The sequence below is a fragment of the Pteropus alecto genome, unplaced genomic scaffold, assembly GCF_000325575.1.
Source record: "Pteropus alecto unplaced genomic scaffold, ASM32557v1 scaffold52, whole genome shotgun sequence".
NCBI classification, from domain to species: Eukaryota; Metazoa; Chordata; class Mammalia; order Chiroptera; family Pteropodidae; genus Pteropus; species Pteropus alecto.
The window spans coordinates 3,424,636-3,450,248 of NW_006433941.1; the positions used below are offsets into that span (position 1 = coordinate 3,424,636).

General features: G+C 45.6%; 2 protein-coding genes across 2 annotated transcripts in view; one reads left to right on the plus strand and one right to left on the minus strand.

Moving 5' to 3' along the window:
- ZSWIM7 (zinc finger SWIM-type containing 7) overlaps positions 1-19,540 on the plus strand; it is a 34,451-nt gene extending 14,911 nt beyond the window's left edge. Inside the window, 1 exon segment of the mRNA XM_015586645.2 lies at positions 17,051-19,540. The gene's annotated coding sequence lies outside the window, so the exon portion shown is untranslated.
- Positions 11-23,636, minus strand: ADORA2B (adenosine A2b receptor). The gene is made up of 2 exons (XM_006908413.1): positions 23,184-23,636; positions 11-1,070 (listed from the first exon to the last, which is right to left on the minus strand). The coding sequence occupies exons 1-2, from the start codon at positions 23,516-23,518 to the stop codon at positions 407-409; spliced, it is 999 nt and encodes a 332-aa protein (XP_006908475.1). The 5' UTR covers positions 23,519-23,636; the 3' UTR covers positions 11-406.
- Between the last annotated feature and the right edge of the window lie 1,977 nt (positions 23,637-25,613).

Consider the following 25,613-nt stretch of genomic DNA (forward strand, 5'->3'; position numbering starts at 1 on the left):
TTAGTATGCCCAACTTTTATTTTTACAGTGCCTCTCAGTTTAAAAAATATTTGTATTATAATAGTTCACAGTGTTTCACAGTAAAATAGTTTCAGTCATTTTCTACCATGAAAGAGGCAGACTTTAAAAAAACAAAACATTCTTTTACAATCTGTTCAAGCTATCAGCATCATCCACGCCGTAAGAGCAGCCAGACAGAACCATATATATTTGTCAACCCTTGGAACCTACTAATAACATGTACATAGTAGCTAGACATGTCGTAACTCCAAGAAAGTGCTCAAAAGAGGCAACCCATATGCTTGTGAGGTGTAGCTGTCTTTTACAATGAGAATCAGCCAGTCATGTCCTGTCCCTTTGTTTATTATGAATTTGTGCCTTCTCCTCTAAGGGGACAGAGGCTAGGTCACAGGCCCACATCGAGGGCAGGCTCCACCCCCGTCTGCCCATTCCCACTCTTGAGGACATCTGTCTGGCAGAGAACATACCTGGAGATGATTTTGTGAAAAGTATAGCGGAAATCTCGGTTCCGGTAGGCATAGACAATGGGATTGACAACTGAATTGGCATGTGACAGGAGAATGGCCATGTTCATTGCCCACTTGGGCTTATCTTTAGCCTGAGCTGGCTGAAAAAGAGTGACACAGTTGATAGCATGTACTGGTAGCCAGCACAGAGCAAAAATCCCAACGATCATGGCTAGGGACTTAGCCGCGTGGATCTCCCGCTGGAGTATGGTCCTTGAGTGGTCCATCAGCTCAGTGCGCTGAAGCTGCCTGCAGGCCACCATGAAGATCTTGATGTAGATCACTAGCATTATGAGCAGTGGGGGCAGGACACACCCAAAGAAATTGAAATATACCATGTAGCTCATAGGGACTACATTCTCGAAAAGACACTTCACAAGGCAGCAGCTTTTATTCGTGATTCCGTCCCAGGACTCTGTGCAGTTGGTGGCACTGTCTTTACTGTTCCACCCCAGGAACGGGGTCAGTCCAATGACAAAGGCAAGGACCCAGAGGACAGCAATGACTCCTCTTGCTCGGGTCCCAGTGACCAAACTCTTATACCTGTTCAAAAGAACATCATCTGTTATCATCGGTTTACAGTACTCTACAACTAAAGTCAAGGATCCCACCTCTGCTATTGTTTTATGGCCTTTACTCCTAACAGCCTCTAAGGTTCACCCTCAAAAGGCACCATGGCCTTTTACCCTCTAAACCAACACTAAAGACCTGCAAACAGGCATGAACAGCTTTGCTCTAACAAGCTCAATAAGATTTTCATTCTTGACTTATTAACTCACCTCTGTTTAGTGACAAATCATGGTCATTGAGAATAAGTGGAGAAGTCTTAAAGGGTGCTTTCCAATTAACCCAGATACTGACCTGTGAATGTAGGTCTTCTATAAGACACTGTTCTGGGTGGTTGAGATAACAGCAGTGAACAGAACACACAAAGGTCCCTGCTTTTAAAGGGACTTACATTCTAGTAGGGGGAGACAGATAATAATAACAAACAAAAGTTAGTAAGTTAGAGGGCATGATAGGAGGATAAATGTATAGTAGAAAAAAAGAAAAAGTAAAGAAGATCGGAACTGGCAGGGACTAGTTTTAAAGAGGTCAGTCAAAGGAAGCTTCAGTGATAAGGTGACACTTAAACAAAAGGCTGAGGAAGTGAAGATTGGAGCCCCTTGGAATCAGGCATCACTGCCTGGTGGCTCTGGGCAAGAATCTGGTCTTCCACAAATACACTAGAGGTTTGCCTTGGATTATGGGAAGATTCGTCCCTAAATACCTCTGTAAACTGCTGGAGAACAAGAGTTTTGGCAATGTCCCTAACTGTCTCTACTAGCAGCAAAGTTAATTTTTTAAAAAATGGGGAATAACTTAGCAAATATTAAATTTTTAGTAATTTTTAAACCATTAAATCTTATTTAAAATCTCTACAAATCAAAATATACATTTTAGACATTTTGCTATAAACTAGTCTATATGTGGTTTATAGCAAAGCTATAACCTTAGCTATTAACAGCTGGTCCATAATATATATGTTCAATATAACGTATTGAGTAAAGGAAATAAAATCTTTCCTTAAACTCTGGAAGAAAAATTGAGAAATAATTTGATACACATTACCTTAAGACTTGCCTATGGAAATTGTCCAATTTCCTTTGCCTGCAGGATAAAGCCAGTACTTTGCAGCATGGCCCACAGAGCCCTCCAGGCCTCAGCCCCACATACCCAGTGCCTGCCAGTCCTAATCAGTGGTTCCTCCTGGCTCATGCTGCTTTCAACATTGGATGGAACACCTGTTTTTGTTTCAAGGGTTACCTCCTTTCCTGATCACCTCTCAGGCAAAGATGGCCACTCCCACTCTCTGGCCTCATATACATACCTTGTCATAGAGTTGCTTTATCTGTTACATTTATTTCCTCTCAAAGAGAATGTCAACCTCTTCAGGACTAGGACCTTTACATTGGTATCCCCAGGGCTTAGCACAGTGCCTGGCATGTAGTAGGTGCTTAATAATATGACCATTGTGAGTACAGTCCTTATTTGTTATTTATTATCGAACAGCTTTAAAACAAAATTCTGTTTACTAGGAATATCTGATGCTGTGGCCTGGACAGACAGGAGAACTAATACAGTTTGCTGAGGAACTTAACTGAGATCTTGCCTCATAATTGGAAGTGATCCCTAGTCTCCTCTGTTCCCTATGAGGGTGGCCCTCAGCAGTGGGCAGCTCAGTTGTGGGACCTTTACTACAGAAGACCTGCTGGACTTGGCTGCTCACTGAATTTTGCTTGGCCAGTAAATCCACCCATTTCCAAACCATTTCTGCTTCCCTCCTCATTCGAGGAAATAAAGCCATTCCTTAAAAAAATGTTATTCCTGGCCATTGCCTTACCAAAGAAATGAAGAATGCAATTAGTCCCTGCAGGATGACAAGGCAGCCTCCTAAAGGCCAAGCACTCAGAATCACAGGACTTTAGATAGGTGAGGCAACCATCTCAACAGCCCTGCCTTACTCCTTTGTTGTTTACAGCAGGGGTCTGAGGCCTGTGGCCTTTTAGGAACTGTCTGCACAGCAGGAGGTAAGCAGTAGGGGAGCAAGTGAAGCTTCATCTGTATTCCTCAGATCATCAGGCATTAGATTCTCATAGGAGCACTGGTCCCTGGTGCCAAAAAGATTAGAGACTACTGGTTACAGGACTCACCTGTATTTAATTGAGTACAGCTGAATACAGGCCAGCCCTGGGGGATGAATTATATCTGGGATAAGCAAATTCTCTTGTCAGTAATGGTCAGTGGTTGATAGTGAGGTGGTTCTGGGCAGTGAAACTGAAGGGAGTCTGCTAGGGTACTCTTAGGAAAGATTTTACTTCTTGATAAAAGAGAGAGACCTATGAGGAGTTATTCCCCCTGCCCATCTCTTTGCACTTTGGGATGCTCTTCTGAGAGGCTGTGTAGATGCCTAGAACTGCAGCAGCCATTTTGGGACCAAAAGGGACAAGCCTGAAGACAAAGCAAAGGCAGAAGGAAAGAAAGAACCCAGATCCTTTTTTTCCCCTCCTCTTTAATTTCACCCCTCCCCTCCAGTTCCACCCCTGACCTCTGTTGCCGTTTCCCCTTAAGGACTGGATCTCTGAAGGTGGGGGCATCTCCTCCCACACACTTGCGGCGTGTACCCAGGGCCTGGCACCCCCTGCGCACTCGGGGGCCTGGTGCACTTGGGGGCCTGGCACACTTGGGGTACGGTCCGTGGCTCTATCTGGGGTGTGAGCCCAGGACTTTCTGTGTGTAAAGCAGACATGCTAACCACTACACTATGGAGCTACCCCCAAGAGCCCAGATCCTTGAGGACTATACCAACCCTCGAGCCATCATAGCTCCATATTCTAGTTCAAGAGATAATTAAAAGTCTCGATTGCTTAAGCCACTGTTACCTGCAGCCAAAAGCATACTCATACAAACTGGAAGAGACTTTTATCTCTTTTAGTCCAACCTCTCCTAGTTTACAAATAAGGAAACAAAGACACAAAGCCTTTGAGAAACAAAGGCAATAGAAGAACCAAAGAGCAAAGCTAAGTCAGGACTCTCAGTCCTGTGTTCCTTGCACCACGTTATGCTGCTCCTTTTACTTTTTTAAAAAGCAATAATAGATATGGAGTACTCTGTACACAGAGGGATCACAAAGGGTGGCTTCTCGCTACAGTTCAAAACAACAACTGGAGTCCACACACATCAGAACTTGTCAAAACTGCTATATCCTGCACATGCGAAAAACTACTTTTATGCTAAACTGTCTTAGATAAGGAAAAGCAGCTGATTTCATCTGTGAAGCAGCTGGTCACAACTTTCTCTGAATCCCTATCACAGCCTTTCTTCCTCATTGGTTCATATATCATTCAGAGTTCTTCTTTTGTACTATGCACTGTGCTAGGCACTAGAAACATAATTACAGTCCTCATGGGTTGTAAAGCTAATGGAAGAGACAGTAAGTAAACACACAGATGTGTAATTACAAATCAGAATGAATTTCGCCAAACCAAAATGAACAAACAGAATACAGATAAGACAAAAACAGGAAAATCTTGGGCCTGGGATGTTTCGGAAGATTTCTTAAGCAGAGCTAAAGGTTGAGAAGGAGTAAAAATTGAAAAATGGAAAGAAGAGCATTCCAGGAAGAGAGAACAGAATGCGTAAGGCTTTCAGAAAGGATAGGATTTTACTTTCCTAAAGAAACAAAAGGAAATGTGAATGAACCTGAAAGATGAGGCAGAGGCCAGCTCAGAAGCATAGGAAGGAATCCGGATTTTGATATTCAGAGTGCAATGGGAAGTACTAAAAGTTTTTAAGCAGGGAAATGATAATGATTTATGTTTTATAAAGCTCAGAGAGATTGGATTTTAAGTGAGCAAAAAGGAAAGCAGATTAGTTAGGAAACTATTCAAGAAAATATGTTGACTTGGACCAGAGTGATAGCAAAGATGGTGCAAATAGATACACACTTTGGAGGCAGAACCAACAGTTCCCAATGAATTGGATGTAGGAAGATGAAGACTCAAGGGCAATTCGGGCTTTTTCCTCTGATGTATTAATATTTAATTAATACTGAAACTGTGTTAAAGGAAAGAGTGTAAAAAAGAGTGAGTTGTAAGGAAATTAAGATCAAGAGAATGGTGGATGTTACTATCCTGATGAAAATGATCAGTAGAGAGTAGATGCAGAAAAAAGGCAAGATTACTAAAGAATCTAAGAATCTGAGGAGGTAGGAGGATGTAGAGCCCAGGGCACATGTGGAGGTACTCTTCTCTGCCATGGCAGAAGGACTAAAGAACAGGACCAATGCAGGGAGGGTGAGGATTGGGTAGTGAGAAGATAAAGGCAGCATCTCCTTTGAGAGCTGTTATTACCCCAGACAAGTGTGAAGAAAGTCATCACTTGAAGAAAAGAAAGCTAAGACACTTGAGTTGTTGCCTCAGGAAGTGGAAAAGGGAGCTTGCTAGAAAAATGTAGCGGGATGGCCTTTATGATTTTTGCGGGTGGCATGGCTTCTTTTAACAAGGTGCAGGTTGGACCATGGGAGTTGGAGGTGAGGAAGAGTGAGAGAGAGACTGAGGAGATGAAAGAACTGAGACCAGGGTGCAGAACACTCAAGCAGGGTGGCTGTTGCAGTCAGCAGAAATGATGACAGCGGTAGGGGAGATGGTAGCAATGAGAGGAGGAGCGGTGTGTTTGGACAATGGGAACTTCAAAGGTTCAGGTATTTTGCAGGAGGGAAGGGGATACTACTCTGGAAAGGAGAGTGGAGAGAACCAAGAAAAAGAGCTCTAGCTCAAGTTCCCACCTGTCGTCCAGGATGCAATAAGGAAAGTAGTGTCCTTGAGGGAAGGGGCAGGTCTCAGCCAAGGCCGGGTCATGGAGGGAACATTCAGAGAAGAGGTTGAGGACATAGGGATTTGGTGATATCCCAGAGAGCACAGAACTTGGGAAAGCGAGGTGGGACATTGAGTCTAATCAGCCAGGGGTTGATATATAGAGCATTGTGGGATTGAAAATTTAATTGAATTAATTTTCTGTGTACCTGAAATACTTGGCTAAAGTATTAAATATCCAACCCATGTCTACATTTTCATCTTTAATATACTAATGGTACATGAAACTTTAAGTAAAAAAGTTCATCATCCATCATCCATTTCTTCGTCTAAAACAAGTTCTTCCTAAATTCCTCCAAACTTGTAGATAGTTTCCCATTCTAGCAGCCTTAGAACTATATGACCAAATGCCAAATTTTGGAGACACTAAGCTACTAGCTTATATATCTCACTCAAACCGTGCCTCATGTGGTCAGAGCTGCTATCTCTAGTTTACAGATGTGGAAACACATCTCAGAGGCTCACAGAGGTTAAATTGTTGGCCTACTGTCCCTAAATTGCAGTCAGGACACAAACCCAATCTAATTGCCAAAAGCAGTCATTTTCCTGCTCAGGAAACTAGGACTCTTCTCACAAATCCCAGCTTCCCTCTCTGCGTGGTCTCCCAGCCTTAAGTCAGCTGCTTCACTTTCTTCCCCAGACATGTCTGACCTTGCCAAAGCTACTTGCCAGTTCCAGGGAGCACCCCATTTATAGCTGGTCACATGGAAATTGGAGACCTGAGGGAAGAGGCATCTGCTACCCTTTCGTTGGCAGTCCTTAAAAGGCAACAGAGAGTCTTTATTCTGTTGAAGGACACAACCAGACCCACAGGAGAAGTATGGGCAACAAGGCAGAAGTACTTTTAGCACTGGAGCTCCAACTCCATAATGGCAGAATAGTCAGTATCTATAAGACCCATGCCTGGGCCCAGGCACAGGGTGGGAGATAGTCACAGATGCTGTAGAAAGAGATAAGTGTCCCTGCATTGAGCAGGATGCCAGAAAGGATGACCCCTGGGGTCTCTGGAGTCTTACGCGGGTGCTGGTAACCTCCTGCCATGTTCTCTCATTTTCCACTTACAGCTGTGCCTCTGTCCTTTCCCTGAATGCCCATCTCCCTCCCTGGCCCCACCTCTTGCCTGTAGACACCACGCCTTGCTCCCTGAGTACCAGTGGCTCTCAGAACGTGTGTGTGTGTGTGTGTGTGTGTGTCTGTGTGTGTCTGTGTCTGTGTGTCTGTGTCGGTCTGTGTGTACACAACATTCTTGAAAGGCAGAACCATGTCCTTTCTTACATCTGCCCCTATGCCAGTCCGTGCTCTTCTGTGGAGAGCACTGAGCACAGCAGTAAAGCCAAGGAAGCCAGACATCTTCCCCAAGTGTAGGAGAAGTAAATGAAAGGCAATGTAGAAATGAATAAAGGAAACATAGGCCGCTTTATTATTCCAAACAAACAGGAACAATTCCAGCCCACACAAAAGGGATGTTCTAGGAAAAGAAAGTCCATGGTCTAGGAAGGGGCTATGCCCCTGCTGTGCATGGAGCTGTGCTGTGATCTACCCATTCTCCATATAAGGGACTCATTAGCTAAGGAGATTAATAGAGTAACAGTCACATGGAGGGAATCAACAAAAGAGAACAGTGTGGACACTGAGGTTACATAATGAGAGGGAAATGCCAAGTGCTGCATAACAATTGCTGCCCTATTTCTGGGGCAGGGTCTTCTCCTCTGGCTCTACAGTCCTCAGCCGAGACCAGGCCACCTTCTCAGCCATAGAAATCAGAATTCTCAGCTCTCAGGGCAGCTACTCTGGGCAGTGACATGGAGCCTGGACAGTCAAGCCAAGAAGTGGATAGAGTCTGAACTCTGGCATCAGAAAAATGGGGACGATGGTGGCTGCAGAACCCACCTCCATGCTGGGGTTTTTAACACAGATATAATATGTACAAAGCACTTTATAAATACAAATTGCTAAGTAAACGCACATGAGTTCTGTCGTGGCTTCTTAAAATTGTTTATTTAGGGACTTTTCTTTATAGTCCATCTAGCTCACAAGTTTCATTCCTCTGTAATACAGACATTTCTGCTATAAAGCAATGTATACGTTCTTAGAAAACCTCATATTCTCCAAAACTGCCCATAACAGGACTTATGTGCAAATGGGGTTAGGACAGACCACTCAAAACTACAAAATTTTTTAACTAGAGCAGTAAAAAAATACCTTAGACCACCCAGGTAGGCAGTTCAGCAGTGCTGGAGGCTGCCACAGTGAATATTAAAAATGTTCCAAAAAAGTCTAATGAAAATCCTGGCAAAACTTTAATTAGAGCAAGGCTGATAAGTGCCAAGACAATGCAGATGAAAGACGAGTACTGAGCCAAGGGACAGTTATTAAGTTGGGCATGGTGGCAGTGTGGCCTGCCACAATTGAGACCAACAGGCTGGGATGAGGAAGGAGGCCCAGGTATAGGCAGTGTTTTTTTCCTCCTTCTTTCTGGGTGCCCAAATGGGCTCCTACTGCACAGCAGTCAAACCAAGAGCTTTTTCCTTACTGTCAAAAGACCATGACACTGTTCTCACTATTCCAGCTCTTTTTGCCTAGACAAAATCATAGATGAACCAAAGCAGTTGTCTGCATTGTACCAACATCCTTCTCCTATACCTATCACATGTACACTAGTCACAATACAGAAATTCACAGGGAAGCAGACCAGTTTGTACTGAACTACTCCACTGTGCTCCCATGGCACCCTGTGATTCCCACAGCACCCCTCCCATGAACCTCCCACATAACTACATTTTCTGTCTCTTTCTACTGAATCATGCGCTCCTTAATGGCACAGACTCTATCTTGTTCACTGTCATATCCAAAACACTTAACATGGCCTGGCCAGCAAATGCTGAATGAAAGCCAGAATTTATAAGAAGGGAACAGAAATCTGGCTTCTTAATCACATATACATGTTTAACACCCACTTGGTAGCTCTAAACAAAACAAGGCATGGGATATGTAAATGTGTCTAGAGCTTCGGCTATATAGTTCACATGAGGCTACCTGTATAAGGGAAATTTTTATGCGGAGTAGTTGCTTCCCATTTTTCAGATTTCTCATGGAACCAAACAGGGCTTTTTAAAAGTTGGTATGGACAGAAGAAGAAAAAGAAAATTTTAATAGCACTGTATTTCTGTATCTATTAAAGAAACAACATATAACCAAAAACGTTCCCACACAGAAAACTTAAGACCCACATGACTTCACTGATGAATTCTATCAAACATTTAAGATACAAATAAAGCCATTCTTACACAAAAAGAATAGATACTGTTTGGTTCTGTTTAAATGAAGTTCAGATCTGGGAGTGGGAAGAAGTTCTCTCATTTGCTATTTGTGGTAAATATATTGAAGGCAATTTGCCTTGTTTCTACAGTCTGAAACGGTCATAGCTCTAGCCTGCAGGGCAGTCTGAGGAAAGGACAGTGCCTGCTTACCCACTAAATAACAACCTGTGGTCACCAGAGCTTACCTTCAGGCTGAGTTCTTCTGAGGAGGCTAGGACTGTCAGCTACTCTGGCTCCTGAGAGGTTCTAATCTATTCCAACAAGTTCAGATATAGCTGAATCCAGTGATAGACCTAGTTGGGGCCTGAGCTGAGTCCACTGCCACATGAAAGGCGATTAGAAGAGATGCCACTTGTCCTTCACAGTCGAGAACAATGGATGAGGAATGCAAGTAGCAGAAACGAAAGTTGGCAGCACTCCCCACCAGCTTACTATGGCAAGAGGGGTGATCTGATAATGATTTAACTCATAGAGATTGAGAGTGGGGGCCAGGATTAGGTGTCCCAGAGTTCACCTTTAAGGCTGTTTTTTGGCGAGTCTCATATTTTGGTCTCATATATCAGATAGCACTCAGAGACAGCCCAAAATAGCTGGGCTCTAGACTCTGATCTCCACATAAAAAAAGAGCTTTGAGAGGCAAATGCCTGAAACCGGACCAGAGAAGTAAAAGCTACCTTGTCCTCCCCCTAAAAAAGTACCTTTCCATGACTGGGGTTAAAACACACTGATTCAGATAAGCATTAATTGTCATAATCATCAGCTTCCACATACACAAACAACTAGTAAGAAGAAGACATCAGTATGTCCCATTACTGGTAATGTTAACTTTGATCACTTGGCTACCAGGTTTCTCCACTGTAACTATTTTTCCCTTTGTAATCAGTATATATCTTGTAAATACCGTGAAACTTTGTAAATATCTTGCTTTTCATCAAACTTTCACCAATGAGTTTTAGCACCTCTTGATGATTTTTTCCTGAACCAGTTAAGTACTGTGATAGTTGCTGAATGAAGACTTATTTAACCCAGTCATCCCAACTCAATAATTAGATGGCATCTACTGTAAGCAAGAGTTCTTCCAACTCATTATTAAAAAAGAATCTCCTAGCTCTGTTCTTTGTGAGGGCCTACAAGAAATGATGCTCCAGTAGCAATGAGCATACCTAGCCAAATCTTGGTTTCTAAGTACCATTCTCTACTGAAAGGAAACAAGGCTTCTTGGAGAAATGGCTGATTCCAAAGCGGGAAAACGGTGTAAGTCTGAAAAACCTTTCTGTGCCAGAAAGTAAGGAAGTGCTCAAAAAATTGATGGGAACACAAACAGAAGTGAACTCGAATAGGCTCCCATTGGCCAAATTTGGGCATCAAAACAAATTACAAGAATAAGTTATAACACATTTAATGAATATAAAATTCCATAAGTCCATACTAATATTTAAAAAATAATTTCAGGAAGAGCAGGTAAAAGATAAACCGTCTTTATAGAAGAATGCCAGTTGGTAATGGTGGAAGGAATGAGAAAAAAGAAAATTACCATAGTAGTAAGTAACTGATTCAGATATGAATCATCAATGGAGAAAACATACTTTACAGTGACAAGCCCTAGCAGACAGCCTTAACCAAGTGATCAGATTTAACATACCAACAATGGGACACATTGACATTGTGATGGACTGAAATGGACACAACATCATGTAGATAGCATTCCAACATAAAATAGCCAAAAATGTTTAACGTGAATCTAATCATAAATGACCAAATCCAAATTAAGGGACTTCCTGTAAAACAAATAACCTGGACTCCTCAAAAATGTGACTGTCTTGAAAAAGAAAAAAAAAAAAAAGATCAAGGAACTATCAGATTAAAGGAAAGTAAAGGAATTAAATGCATACATGACTTTTTACTGGAACCTGGCTTAAAAAAAAACTGTAAAGAATATGATGGGGATCACTGGGGACATGTGAATATAGTATCACTGTTAAAATTCATGAGTATAATTTTTTTGTGTGTATGACAGAAAGCAAATGTAGCAAAAATATGAATAATTTGTGTATTTAAGTGAAGGGTATACAGAATTCATTGTATTAGTTTTGCAAAGCTGTGGGAAAAAAACACTACTTTAGAATGATCCATTCATTCTGAAACCACAGACCGCATTAGATTAGTCAAATGGATACAGATATGTATGTGTGTGTGTGTATATATGTGTATATATGTATATATTTTAATAGCAGGGACTTTTAAAAATTACAAATGAATGCAATGTGTATGTGCTTATGTATGTATATACACACAGACACACTCTGCATTCATTTTGTAATCTTTTAAAAAGTCCTTGCTATTAAAAAACTAGATTACTAATGATTTCTGAAAATGCCAAATTTAAGAGCTAATTTATCCCTCTGTAACCTGCTAAATTCTCCCTGTTGGTTTTGGTGAAGCCAGTCTAGTTTTTCTCCTACCTCTACAGTTTCTCCTACTTCTCCACAGTCTCCTTTGGGCTCCTTTTCTACCACCATCTGTCTTGAGGACACCCTCCTTCAGCTTCTCATGTCTAGGCAATGAGCTCATCCATATTAGGGCTAATCCCCAACATTACCCACATGCACCCCCCCCACACACACACAGACACGTGTGCAGGCACATGCATACAGACACATACTTCCAACTTCTAAATATGTTGGAAGCTAATAACTGGACTAAGTACTGGAGATAATGAGGGAAAAACATGAGCCCCACCCCCACTTATAATGGAGAAGAGAAGGCAACCTTAAACAAATTACAAAATAACTAAGAAAATAACTCTAAGCATGTAGAAAGCTGCAAAGGACTTCTAGGTGCCTTCCAAAGAGAGTGGCGAAAATTCAGAAGATTCAGCAGGTAGTGAATATTTCAGGCAGAAACTAGCATGTGCAAAGGCCTGACCTCAGTAAGTTCCTGGAATTGAGAGGGGTCCTGAGAAGCCAGAGCAGAGAAACAAAGGAGAAAGGAGCAGGATGAAGGAACTAGAGCCAGTGAGTTGAGAGCTTATCCCAAGGCACTGGAAGTATTAGGTAAAGGAAGGAGGTGTAATCAGGTTTTTATTTTAGAAAGATTGCTGTTATGTGAAGAATAGGCTAAAAGGACAAGCATGGATGCAGAGAGATCAATTAGGAGACTGGCATCCTGGAATAGGGTGAAAGTAGAGATGAGACAAAAAGAGGTAATTGTTGAGAAGGTTTAAGAAGTGCAACTGACAGGACCTGTTCTGTAATATCTTTCAATAAAGCTTTGTTGTTTTCTACATTAAAAAAAAAAAAGGATTTGGGCAGTGGTGTTGAATCAGCACTGGAAATCGAGATGTCATACACAGAAAGCTGCTTTGGGAAGAAGGACTGACCAGCCCCAAACTCCAAATTCTACCACCTACTCTATAACTCAACTACCTACTGCATCGCTCAACCTGCAGGCACCTTAAACATTACCTGTGCAACACTTTCCCAAAGCCCCTGTGTCTTTGGGGTGGCAGAAGCCAGCTGCCAAAAAATCTAGGAGTCACCCTGGACTTTCCCCTCTCCATCATGCCCAACATCCAACCTAGTCAGCTAGTCCTCTTGAACCTGTCCCCTATGATCCCATCTTCCAGCCACACGCACACCATGCAACATGTGGTATCAATACAGATACACTTGTCAATCACACAGGCTGACTAGGCACTGCACATTTCATACCCGTAAACTCCCCTCCAGCTGGCCCTGACCAGCCATGTCTCTAGTCCTTCACTGATTGTGATTTCAGAGTCCAACCTTGGTTCTCAGGATTCCTTCCTGTCCTGGTCTCTTGGTTGGCTAAGTGGCTTTACCTATGGCCCCTCTGCTCCAACCTCTGCAAGACCCTTTGGCTGGCATTAGATATCAACTTACCCTGGTATAGAAGTTCAGATTTTACACGTCTCAAATATCTCTAGTGAACTGCCTCCATCTTCATGGCCTCTGCCTTGGTCATGCCTTCTTCCTTTTCATCTGGATTTCAACTGGCTACCCTACATAATCTTGTCCCCTCCAATCTGTCCTCCCTGCTGTCCACTAGAATGACTTTTATAATGCAAATCTAACCAGATCAAACTCCTGATTAGAGTTCTACATTGGCCTGCCAGGTCCCACCTAATTATCACTTCTCAGAAAATCACATTGAAATGGCAGTAGAGAAACACAAAAGCAAATGAATTCACAACCATCCTAAAAATGGGAGTGGAGGGTGACATCAGCAAATTGAAGATTTTGATGAGTTTCTAGAAACTAGAAGGCAGATAGGATCTTCAGGATGGGGCATGAAGCCCTAAATCAAACAGGGATGGCCAGGAAGAAAGGCTCCAGTCTAGCAGACAGCAGGTTCTAGAATGAGATTTAGAAGAGGAACAGAAATCAAGGGGAAGACTACCTGTGCACTAGCTTTGTGGGCTCCCTCATCCATATAGCCATTGTCCTCCCATCTACCATGGAGCTAGGCATTTATTCCCACCTCCCACCCTCTCCTAAAGCTGAAGCTTGAGACCTAGTGATGGAGGATGGGGTGGGAGAAAGAGTTTTGATTATATACGCTCTGTGCTACATGAAGGAATCTGAACCATGTGAATCCAAAAACTGTTTTTCAAAAATTTGTAAATTTTTAGCCTTAAATCAAAACTAAAATAGGGCACCCACTGCAAAACCCCGTTGTAATGGTCTCTACACCTATCTCGATATCCTCCCTTGAATAATGTTCGCCTTACAGTTAATAAAAAAAAAGTAAAAATAGGAATGCTAAATTAAAAAAAAATAGAAGAACTAGGGGGGAAAAGTCAAGGAACTTTTCCAGAAGAGAATGAAAATTTGTATATAAAAGAACATTTAAAAGACAAGATCAATCAAGGAGGGGAAGTATCCACCAATCTATTAAGAATCCCAGAAGGAAAGAAGAGAAAATGGAGATAAGGAAATAACCAACAAAATACATATTTTTTAAATTTTAGAACTGAAGACAGACTTAAGTCTTTAGATTGGAGAAGTTCACCTAGAAGTGCCATCCCCAATGAAGGAAAAAGCTGAAAGTCAATATGTAAACTCAACCTCATGAATTTTCAGAACACCAAGCAAAAGCAAATGATCCCAAAGGCTTCCAGAGAAGAAATGCAACTTACAGATAAGACTATTATATGCATCTGACTTCTTGAGCAACACTGAGTATTAAAGCAGTGCCTTTAAACTTCTGAATCATATCCAGTCAAATTACCAATCACATGTGAGAAATAAAAACATTTTTGGCATATACAAACCAAGAAAGTTTATCTCCCATGTCCTGAAAAGGATGTATATACAAACAAACAAATATGTATCCCAGAAAGAGGAAAGGAAACATGGAACGCAAGAAATAGTAGAACAACTCCAAGAGTATGATGAAGTCACAACTGACAGTTGTTCAGCACACTTAAAAGGCACATTAGGACAGTCAGCAGTGAGGATGATGAAGAAGCTGGATCATCATAAGGATGTGGGAAGCCATGTTCTTCCTTTAATTTCCTTTTAATTTCCTAATGAGAAAATCACGATCCAAATATATGAAGCAGACTAAAACGTGGTGTAATTTTGAGCAGTAGATAGCACCTAAAAATAGAATTCACCTGACCTGGTCATTAGAACTGGCTTCTTGAGAAACATATGTTTAGTGACAGGAGTGCATTTTCTACTCCAATCATACTACTGGGTTCTGAGGTGAATAAGGAATACACAAGTAAAACTTTATAAATGCCCTTAATCCGTTTGCAATTTTCAGATACTCTCTACAAAGTTCAGGAAACTGTCTTATAGTTATAGAATAAAATGTAAATAGTATTAACCTTGATGGTATAAAAGTAATGGTATAATATAAATGTATTCATTTCATAATTTGTGTAGGAAAAAAACACAAGAAACGGTGGTTGCCTTCAATAGGCAAATTAGGAATCCAGAGATCAGAGCTCGGTGACTACTTTCACAGTTTACCCTTCTATATGATTTCAATTTCTTTACAACAGCATGAATTACCTTTTTGAAAGTAAAACTTCTATTGGGTAGGCAGTGTACTAAAAGTAATGATACAGTTGATAGCAGAAGGCAGAGATGTGGAAGGGACGGTGATAATATACTTTTCCTCAGTTTTCATGACAGTTAACAAATACTGCCTACAATTCATGGAATTAGAAGTAGAGGCTGAAATATGATCCACAGGAAAAAAATAAAAATACTACATAACAAAAATTGGCAAGAGCAGGGCTGGGATGAGGGATTGCATGAGCTGCAATCTCCCTGTTACATGGTGGAGTCAACAAATTCTGTTTAAAGATGACAGCACAAGTCCAGGTGTTGCCACAGAGAGTGGAGTGACCCTCAGAAGAAATACCATCAGAAGCAGTCTGGGGGTGCTGCCCTGCAAAGAAGTAGTGAGGGGCAACAGAGGAGAGACTTCCACTTTTCCTTTTATACCCTTCTGCACTTTCGAATATTTACTTCTATGCACACTGGTTGACTTCTAAGTCAAAACAAAAACAAAACAACCTCTTTCATGGACTTACCAGTGCTTTGAGGACTACACCCAAACTCCTTAGCAAGCGTCCAGGCCCTCCTTGATCTGCCTGCTCTTAGACCCCCAGCCCACACCCAAGGCTGTAAAGCCAAAACTGTAGCTTTCCCACTCTGCTCCTGCAAACATGCTCCACCTCAGTTCAGAATGCTCTTTCCTCCCACTTATCCCATACACAAACTACAAGCATCAACTCTCTAGAAAAAGCACTCCCTCCCCCTCAGCCTAGTCTGAGTTAGAAGGCCATTCTGGAGCCTGTGACATTCTGTTCTCAACTTTAGTTCTGTCAAAGAAGGTACATTTGCTATTTGCCATTAAGATCCTGCCACCAATGGCAGTGTCTCTAGGCTGTTAGCTTCAAGGGATCAAGAGCACAACCTGTTAATCCCCTGAGGGAAGAATAACCATGTCTAAAGCCCAATGCCAAAGGTCAGTAATGAAGCTTAAGCATTAGGAAAATGCTTGGCCTCAGTTCCCCCATCCGAAGAAAGGAGGCAGGAAGATATCCTCCACAGGTCCCAGTTACATTCTATGACATATCATGCACACCGGCCATGGTATAGCTTTCTTCTTCCTCACTTCGCTATAAATTACTGTATACCTATAGTCTTCTTTGTCCTTTGTAATTTTTAAAGGGTCCCAATCACAATTTGCTAGTGTCCTCACTCATCTGCTCCTAGAAAAGACCACTCATTAGTGGGTGTTTTTGGATGACCACAGTGCTTAGAGCCTTTCCCTTCAGCTATTTACAAGCTGGCTAAGGGCTCTTGGGAAGACAGGATTACCCAGTACTGGCTTCTATGTGGCCCTGGGCTAATCTCTGAGCCTTGGTTTCTTCATCTGGGAAGCAATAGGGAAGGTCGCAGTATCTGCCCCTGGAAGGTTGTTGTAAAGGTTAAACAAGATGAGGCATGTAAGTTTCCTGGCACACAGAAAAGGCTTCAAAAGTATGGCTGCTGTTCACAGTATTAAAAATTCTAATGTCCGGAGTAGCTGAGAACATAATTCCTCATATCTGTCCCTGCGACTGTGATTACAAGCCGACAGGTCAAAACAGTGAGATACAGAGCCTGGGTCCCACAGAATAACTGGTTCTGCCACTGTCAGTCCAGGAGGGCCCCATGAGGCAGGAAACCCTGGGCACACCATTACAGGGAAGGGAGCGCAGATTATCCATCACGTGGAAAATGTTAACTTTTGTCCCTTTACACAGGCTCATTCTTCAGATGATCAAAGACAACTACCTGTGCTTTTCATTTCTGTGGAAACACTGCTGAGGCCAGGCTTGCCACCCTTCCAGGCACGCAGAGCAGTACATACTGTGGCCTGATCTGCAGAGGAGCTCCTAGTCACTGGGAAATCTCACTGCCTTCTGTGATCAACTCCAGGCCAAAGTCCCCAGGCAAGCCAGGGTGACTGGTAGCCCCTCTACCACCCTTCAGGAGGAGCCCTGTGTTCCCATTCACAACCCTGAGTGCTCACAAACTCTGCCTTCATCTCCCCTGCCCTGCAACTCTCAGGTGCTCCTGCATGACCGTCCAGCTGGTTGGACTCTACCCTCAACCAGGGAACAGGACTCTAGGAACCCTTCAGATTGGACTATCCTGGTTCCCACCTGGTTCTAAGACAGCTCTTGAGGGCCTCACTGACCAGACTAGACCAGAACAGACCAGACCTCAGCCTCTGCCTAGGCATGTGTGTACCCAGTGGAGAACTAAACTGCCCAGGAACAAATTCCTGGGCTGGAGGTTCCCGTTAGCATTTATGGACATGGGCTCAGCCACAGCCAATTGCAGCACCTGCAGCTGGTTTAGTCATTGCTCCAGGCTGGGAGGTGAAGTTGAGATGAGTGTATGCTAACAGTGGAGGGTAAATAACAGAGCAACACCCAAGTCCCTCCTTCTGAGAGGGTCAGGTGACTTTTTCTCCAGTCCTCAGAGCAATGTCCATTATGTAGGTAACAGGATGGCCCCAGGACGGTGCATGAGAGCCAGAAGCCAGGACTCGTGGGCCTTTCCCAAAGCATCTGCAGCACTGTCCTTGGATCAGCTCTCGCATATAGCACCTGCTGGCTTTCTGAGTGTCTCTCTGCCCCGTTTCTCCTCAAGCCTGTGAGAGATCCTTTCAGAAGACGGTGTCCCTATTTCCCCTCTTTTCTTCACCAAAATTTACTGGACCATCTTTTTTCTGACATTTCAGGAGAAAGCTCTGCCGATTACTGGGATCTGCCATCCCTCCCCAAGTCTTTTTTTGGATAGTCCCCCCACATTGTCCCAGCTTCCCCACAATAACACACACTCTTCACCTAGTCACTCATGTATTGATCCAAAATGAGGATCCCTACCCATGCCTGACATCATGCCATTGGGTCCTAGACTCTAAGACCAAGCCCCTCCCCTCATAGTGTTCATGCTCTGGTGGAGAGAGACCATAACATAGTAAAGACATGATTTAATGATAGAGTCAGTGGTAAAATAAATGTGGAGACTGAGAGAAGCCTCTTCGCTGAGAGAAGTGGGGAAAGGCAGTACAAAGACTGTGGTTGGGGAAAGAACGTAAACCAGCATGGCTGTTCTTTGGTGAGTAAGATAGGGAGGGGTATAAGCTGGGGTAGACAGAAGCTGGATCATGCAGGGCCTTGAGACCAGGGCGGGACATTCATATTTTACTCTAAGTGCCACTGCACAACTTTAAGCAGGGGAATGGTATGATCTGAGTTTCCAATACTCTCAGGTAGCTGTGTGGAGAATGGTTATGAGGGAGTAGGAGGAGATGAGGTGCGGGGCCCATGGTGGGAGCTGTCGAGAGCTGCTAAGAGGACATGAGCAATGACATCCAAGAAGTGACCATTAGATTTGACAAAAAAGGGGGCATGCAAGAGTGACCTGATAGGAGCTATTCAGTGACACTATGGTGACAACGGAAGTGGAGGCAGTGAAACTAGATGACTTGTTGGAAAAATTTACTGTGGAGAAAAAGGATGAACCAGTAAGTGGACAGAGTATGCAGTTGATGGAGAGTTGATATAAGCATATCCATATATTAATGGTGGTTTCCTGGGGCTACTGTAACAAAGTGTCACAAACTTGGTGGTTTAAAATATTTATACTCTCATAGTTCTGGAAGCCAGAAGCTGGAAATCAAGGTGTCGGCAGGGCCATGCTCCCTCCAGAAGCTCTAGGGGAGAATCCATTCCATGCTTTTTCCAGCCTCTGGTGGCTGCCCCAGCATTCCTTGGCTGTGGCCACATCACTCCAGTCTCTCCATCTCTGCACAGCCTCCTCCTTTCTCTTTGCATGTTTATTTTATAAGGATATGATTGTATTTAGGGGCTACCATTTAATCCAGGATAAGCTCTTCTTCTCAAGATCCATATAAGGAAATAGTCATTCCTTTCCCATAAGGTAATATTCAAACATTCTGGCAATTAGAACATGGATATCTTTGCGGGGAGGTGGGGGTTTGGGGAGGGGATACCATTCAACCCATTACAACGGGAACGATCTAGAAGAGAAAGATAACACTGATATGGAAGAAGGGAGAACCCCAGGAGAGGAGTCTTTGGAAAAGTTGGAGGGACAGGACCCACAGCTGAAAATTTTCCTTCCTAGCTTTATTTCAAAACAACATTAAAGGTGAATTTGATCATATGGGAATTGTAGCTCAATAAAAAATAAAAAAATAAAAAAGGAAAGAAAAAAGACTTATGAAAAGACACTCAGAATTCCTTACCAACTCCCACCCTACAGTATAATCAGCTAAAAGGAGCTAAATGGAGGCCACATTTTTTTCCCAAGGCACCAAGTCTTGCTAAGAAGTCTTAAAAATCTATTCACAGACCAGATATGCGAGGCACCAAGAAAAAGCAGCAAAGGGAGCAGGGAGAGTGACAGAATCAGGGTCCATGGACAGATCAGACAAACACGCCCTTTCCATTATGTTGACAGATCTGGCCAACAAAGCACTCCCTGGAAAACACCCTCCTCAGCCCACTGGGAAAACAGCTGGCCTCAGCCTACTGGAGACTCAACACACAGTGCAGGGAAACAGAGTCAAGGAGCAGGGAAGGGAAGGCCCTTAGATAAATTACACAGTTGCCCACTCTATCCCAACTTAGCTGGGGCTGTGGCATGAAGTGGACCAGGCCTAGATTAGGGAGGAGAAAGTGTTCCTGCTATAAACAACCTGAGGGTAAAGTGAGAGCTAGGGAGCAGCCTGGGCAGACACATTCCCCGGACCACTGACACACATACACCCAGCTCCGACAGGAGTCTAGTACCTGGCTCTGCTGTATGCATCGCCACCCCCAATCCTGCCCATTCCCAGTGGCACCAGTGACTGGACCCTCTGCCAGAAACATCAGGAATTATGTGAACTTGAACTGGAGGAAGCAGACCTGTTTGTAGATACCCCTCACTCTGAAGGCCAAGGGCAGTGCCTGTGAGTGGACATTCTTCCTTTTCAAGTCTGGCCAAAGTTGTCATTTTTGTGCCTAGCATCATCTTGAGGCTTCCCTTTCCTCCTGCACTGTAATCTTCCCCATGTTAGTAAACGGCCTTGGCAACTGGGTGGCAGATGGGGGCTGTGGCCTTGAGCTGTGCTCACAGCTGACCACATAGGCCTGGCACTCAGCCTTGAGGTACAAATACCTTCTAAGTCTACCACACCAGTGAACCTAGGTGGAACCTATGGCATGTCCAAGGACTGCTTTTGCCCTCATTCCCTGGACCTCACCTTCATTCTTGTTTGCCTTTATAGGGGAGACACATCCTCCCAAACAGGGCACTTCTCACTTTTCTCCCACCTGGAGTTCCATAACTCCAAGGAGGGCCTTGGAGCCAAAGTCAGAGCTGGCTCCCAGCCCATGTCAATGAAGTGAAGGGGAGCCTCCAGTTTTCCTGACTCCAGGAATGTTCTCAAACTTTAGTGGGACCAGAAGTCCCCAGTTAAAGATACTGATACTGGAATCACACACACACTCCATCCTAGAGATTCTAATTCCATAGAGCGGAGTGGGGCGGGGAATGGGGTGTGGGTGGGGGGCTGTAATCTTTATTTTAGCCTGCTTATAGGCACCAGCCCCCAGGAGGGCTCAGGAGCCCTGAGAACCTGTACACCTCTCCAACTCACGAGAGTAGGGGTGAGTGCTAGGGATAGGTCAAATGCTCATATCTTCCTGGGACAGGAAGTTGGGGCCGCTTTCATATACCTCTTCCAGACCTCTAAACTCATGTGGGCAGGCCAGGAAGGCAGGGATGGGACAAGCTTCGTGATGACTCCACTAAGCATTCTTCCCTCCCTACCCCTACACTCATCTCCTGCCTTAGCAAAGGCAAAGGAGAAGTTAGGGGCCTGTAATTCATGTTTCTTTCCTCTTAACACAACCACACCCATTTTTTTTTTCAAGACTCCACCCAGCAACAAACCAGGGCAAAAACTAACAATTTTAAACTTTTATGGGACTTCCTACTCCATGAGGCACAAGAGATTCTTCCAGTAACTCCTATTGAGCTGGGGTCTCCTTGGACCTCTGCCAGCAGCAAGCCCATGGGGCTTCCGTTATATGGGCAACTCAAGGGTGGGGGCTTGTGAGTACCTGTTGGATGCAAACAGTCCAAAAGCCCACCAAGTAATGAACATGAGGACCAGTAGGCAGGAAAGAGATCTCGAGAGAGAAGAGTGTGCCATGTCGCCCTAAACCTCGGAAATCTCTGGGCTCTGGCACACCTGATAGGATGCATGAAGCCTCCTGGTCCAATGCCAAGGGCAGCAGCACATGGAAAAGGCCCAGACATGCAGATCAGGCTCACAGCCCAGTCAAGCAGGAGGTTCCTATTCAGATGGGGACCCAGGACACAACCCACAGGGAACAGGCTTAACATGTCTGCCTGCTACAAAGGCTTCTGGGAGCATTGTCATGGTCAATTCCCTCAAACACGTTTCTCTTAGAACCACCAATTTATTGCAGGCAAGATCCACTTCTAGAAATGGCAGGCAATACTCTTTCTGCCCACTGATGCCACACATAGCCCTGTAAGTCAGCCTGATGGCACAGTGGGAATATGGTGCCAGCTCTGAGTTCAAGGCCTGGCTCCAACACTCATTCCAGATGCACCTGAGCTTCCATCCCTTCATCTATAAGATGCAATTAGCAGTACCCTCTGGAATTACTGCAAGGATTAAAGGATGTAAGTTTAATATAAATTGCTTCACTGAGTTGGCACTCAGTAAAATAATTCTTTCCTTTCCCTCCTACTCCTGTGACTCAGTTTCCTGTCTCAGCCCCAAACCCAAAACGATCCAAGTTCACCTAACTCGGAAATGCCAAAGGAGCCAGCCACCAAAGCAGAGCATACTTTCAATAAGCCTTAAGGTTCCCTGACACTCCTGCTCTCAAGAGCTTAACTCCGAATTCTTTGGTCATCTACAATTGGGGCTCCAATCCTGTTGCTGGCGGCTGCATACCCTGAATCCTTACATTTTCCCAGTGCTGGAGAGAGGACCAGTAAGTTCTCCAGTTTTCTGAAATCCTGGTGGTACTCTCCCAGCCTGCTGGGACAAGGACAGCAGGGATATTCAAGGTTACACAATGGCATGAGGTGCTAAAGCTCTTGGTGAAAGGAGAAGGCATTTTACCACTTTTTAAGACTATATAGAGGTGATCTGAGTTAACATTAAGCATGCAGGGACACGTGTCCGTAGCATTTCCCCAAGTTAACTGGCCCTTCCCCGCCCAAGGTGGCCTGGCCCTCATTTTGTGCCAGGTACATTCTGAAGTTGGGTCGTGAGTAGCGTCCATTCTGACAGCGCTAAGTCCCAGCGTCCGAAGTTGCCCTGGAACCTTCCCTTGAACCTCCCGGGGCCGCCAGACCCCCAGCACTCACAGGGCCGTGTCTGGCCGCTGCTCCTGCCCCGGGTCGGCCGCGGGTGCGGAGTGGAAGCAAACAGCCGCAAAGGAGGAGATGGGATCAGCAAACCTCTCGCTCCCAGGCCTACACCCGCCTGCGGGGGTGGCGCTTTCCCCGGAGTTTCCACAGCAGGCTGGGATCCCATGGTCTACACTCCCCGGAATCCCTAGAGTTGTCTGTCCTTACGCAGATCCCCTTAAAAAACGCACGCTTCCGGGGGAGCAGAGGCCTCCAGGGCCCGGCCAAAGGCACCAAGAAGTTCTGGGCAGCCCGGGCGCACGCATCTCTGGGGATGGCCGGCGTCTTCCAGGCTGGGACCGGAGCTCAGAGCGCCCCGAGTGCCTCAGCCTGGCCCGTTCCCAAGGGCAGGAACCTGCCCCCGGAGCGGGCGGTCCTTGGCGGTGCTTCAACGGGGCTCGGGGCCGCCGCGCGCCTCACCTGAGCGGGACGCGGATGGCCAAGTACCTGTCGACCGCCACCGCCAAGAGGCTGAAGATGGAGCTCTGCGTGAGCACGAGCACGAAGCAGGCAAGGAAGAGGCAACTGTGGAAGTCAGTGCAGAAGCCCAGGCTGATGGTGATGGCGAAGGGAATGGCAAACAGCCCCACGGCCACGTCGGCCGCCGCGAGGGACACCAGAAAGTAGTTGGTGGGCGTCTGCAGTGCGCTCGACGTGCCCACCGCAGCGCACACCAGCACATTGCCCGCCACCGAAAGCGCTGCGATGGCCAGCTCCAGCGCCACGTACAGCGCGTCCTGCGCCTCCAGCGGCATGGCCGGTGATGTCGCCTACCCCGGCCGCGTCGAGCGCGGGGCAGCCGCGTGGGCCCCGCCGGGCATGGCTGGAGCGGCCGAACCGCGCGTCCGCCAGCGGCGTCTGACCCGCCAGGCTCCCGCGCTCAGGGCCGGGACCCAGGGGGCGGGACAACGGAGGGGTGGCAACGCCCATTGGCCGGCGTGCCCGCCCTTCTCGCACTCCCCGCGGAGCACCGCCCTTTCCCCCTAGTCGAGGTCCGCACCCGCGCAGGGCCACCCTGGTCTCCGGAGCGCGGGAGAGAGCGTGGGCGTTGGGCCCCGAGGCGTCTCATGGTAACGATATCTGACAAAGTCAAGTTCCCCAACTTCCTAATGCTCCAACTCCGTGGGTGTTTCCCGAGCTGTCGCACTGTCTTCTAACTAGGGCGGCGCGGCGCGGCGCGCCCAGAGCCGGGGCGGCTCCGGGGTTTGAGACCCGACTCTACCCTGGGCGTTCGCCAGTCTCCGTGAGCCCACGCGAGAGGACACCCCCTCAAGCCATTCCACTGCCGGGCAGGGCGAGTCGAAGACCTGAAGGCTTTCGCGGCTCCCCTACTAGAACCCTGCGGACCCTGGAGGACAGGCGGGACTCGCCTTGCTAACTGGACGAGATGCATCAGGGAGGGGAGAGAGGAGCCTGAACACGCAGGCCGCCTCGCGCCACACACTCCCACTGGACCTGTCCCTTCCAGCTGCGGCACCCTAGGGCCAAGATGGTTCTGCGATGCTGCAGCGCTGCGCCACCCTACCCCTGCAATCGCGTGCCAGTCTCCCCAGCCTTCCCTCTTCCCTGCCCTTCTGCCACTGTCCAGGAGGCTTCTGCTCTACTTTCTCCTACCTGGCTACATGCTACACATCCTTCATGCTTCGCCCACCCGCTGTAAAGTGCCAGTGTTCTTCAGGCTCTCTCTTTAATCTTCATGCCCACCCTGTATAAGCTCAGACTCCCAAGGCTTCACACGTGGCCCTTACACCTTTAACTCCCAAACTTTTCCTCTGTAGCCTGCCTCCTGAGTGCCAGACCTGAGCACCCCATTGCCGACTGTTGGACTCCGCCAGGAAAGCCTAAGGCCCCCAAATCCAGCGAATCTAAAATCAAGCTCATCAACTCTCCTCAGAACCTGTGTCCTTTCCTCCAGAGACTCAGTTATTGACCTTACCACTCACCCCACGAAAGGTGCTGCAGCCTTCCCTCTTCCCTGCCCTTCTGCCACTGTCCAGGAGGCTTCTGCTCTACTTTCTCCTACCTGGCTACATGCTACACATCCTTCATGCTTCGCCCACCCGCTGTAAAGTGCCAGTGTTCTTCAGGCTCTCTCTTTAATCTTCATGCCCACCCTGTATAAGCTCAGACTCCCAAGGCTTCACACGTGGCCCTTACACCTTTAACTCCCAAACTTTTCCTCTGTAGCCTGCCTCCTGAGTGCCAGACCTGAGCACCCCATTGCCGACTGTTGGACTCCGCCAGGAAAGCCTAAGGCCCCCAAATCCAGCGAATCTAAAATCAAGCTCATCAACTCTCCTCAGAACCTGTGTCCTTTCCTCCAGAGACTCAGTTATTGACCTTACCACTCACCCCACGAAAGGTGCTGATACTTTTCCCGACATCCTTCCCGACATCCCTGTCTGGAGTGCTACTGAGATTCTGCTTCCAGAGCTTTGCTTCTTTCCACCCTAAAGTTAAGACCTAGATCGGATCCCTCCTTGAAGCCTGCTCCCATCACTCCCTCATATCTCAGTGGGTCTCCCTAGTCCTCACCCATACCATCATTCTAGAACACACCTGGCTGTGCTATTCCCCCACCCAAAATCTTTTGCTAGCAGTCACCAGACAAGGTAGTTAAGATCTTCAGGCTACATGAAGTTATTAAAGGGGATATTTTTCTCTCTCCACTTTCCATGTGGTTTTGTTACTTCTATAATAACAAAATCCGATTTTATGTTATAAAATTGGAAAACTCACAAATTCCATGCTAGCTGAGTTCCAATATCACTTTCTCCATCACCCAAATTTCCCATAGCACTCGTTACCATGTATGTGATAAACTAGAACCTCAGGAAGATCACAGAATTT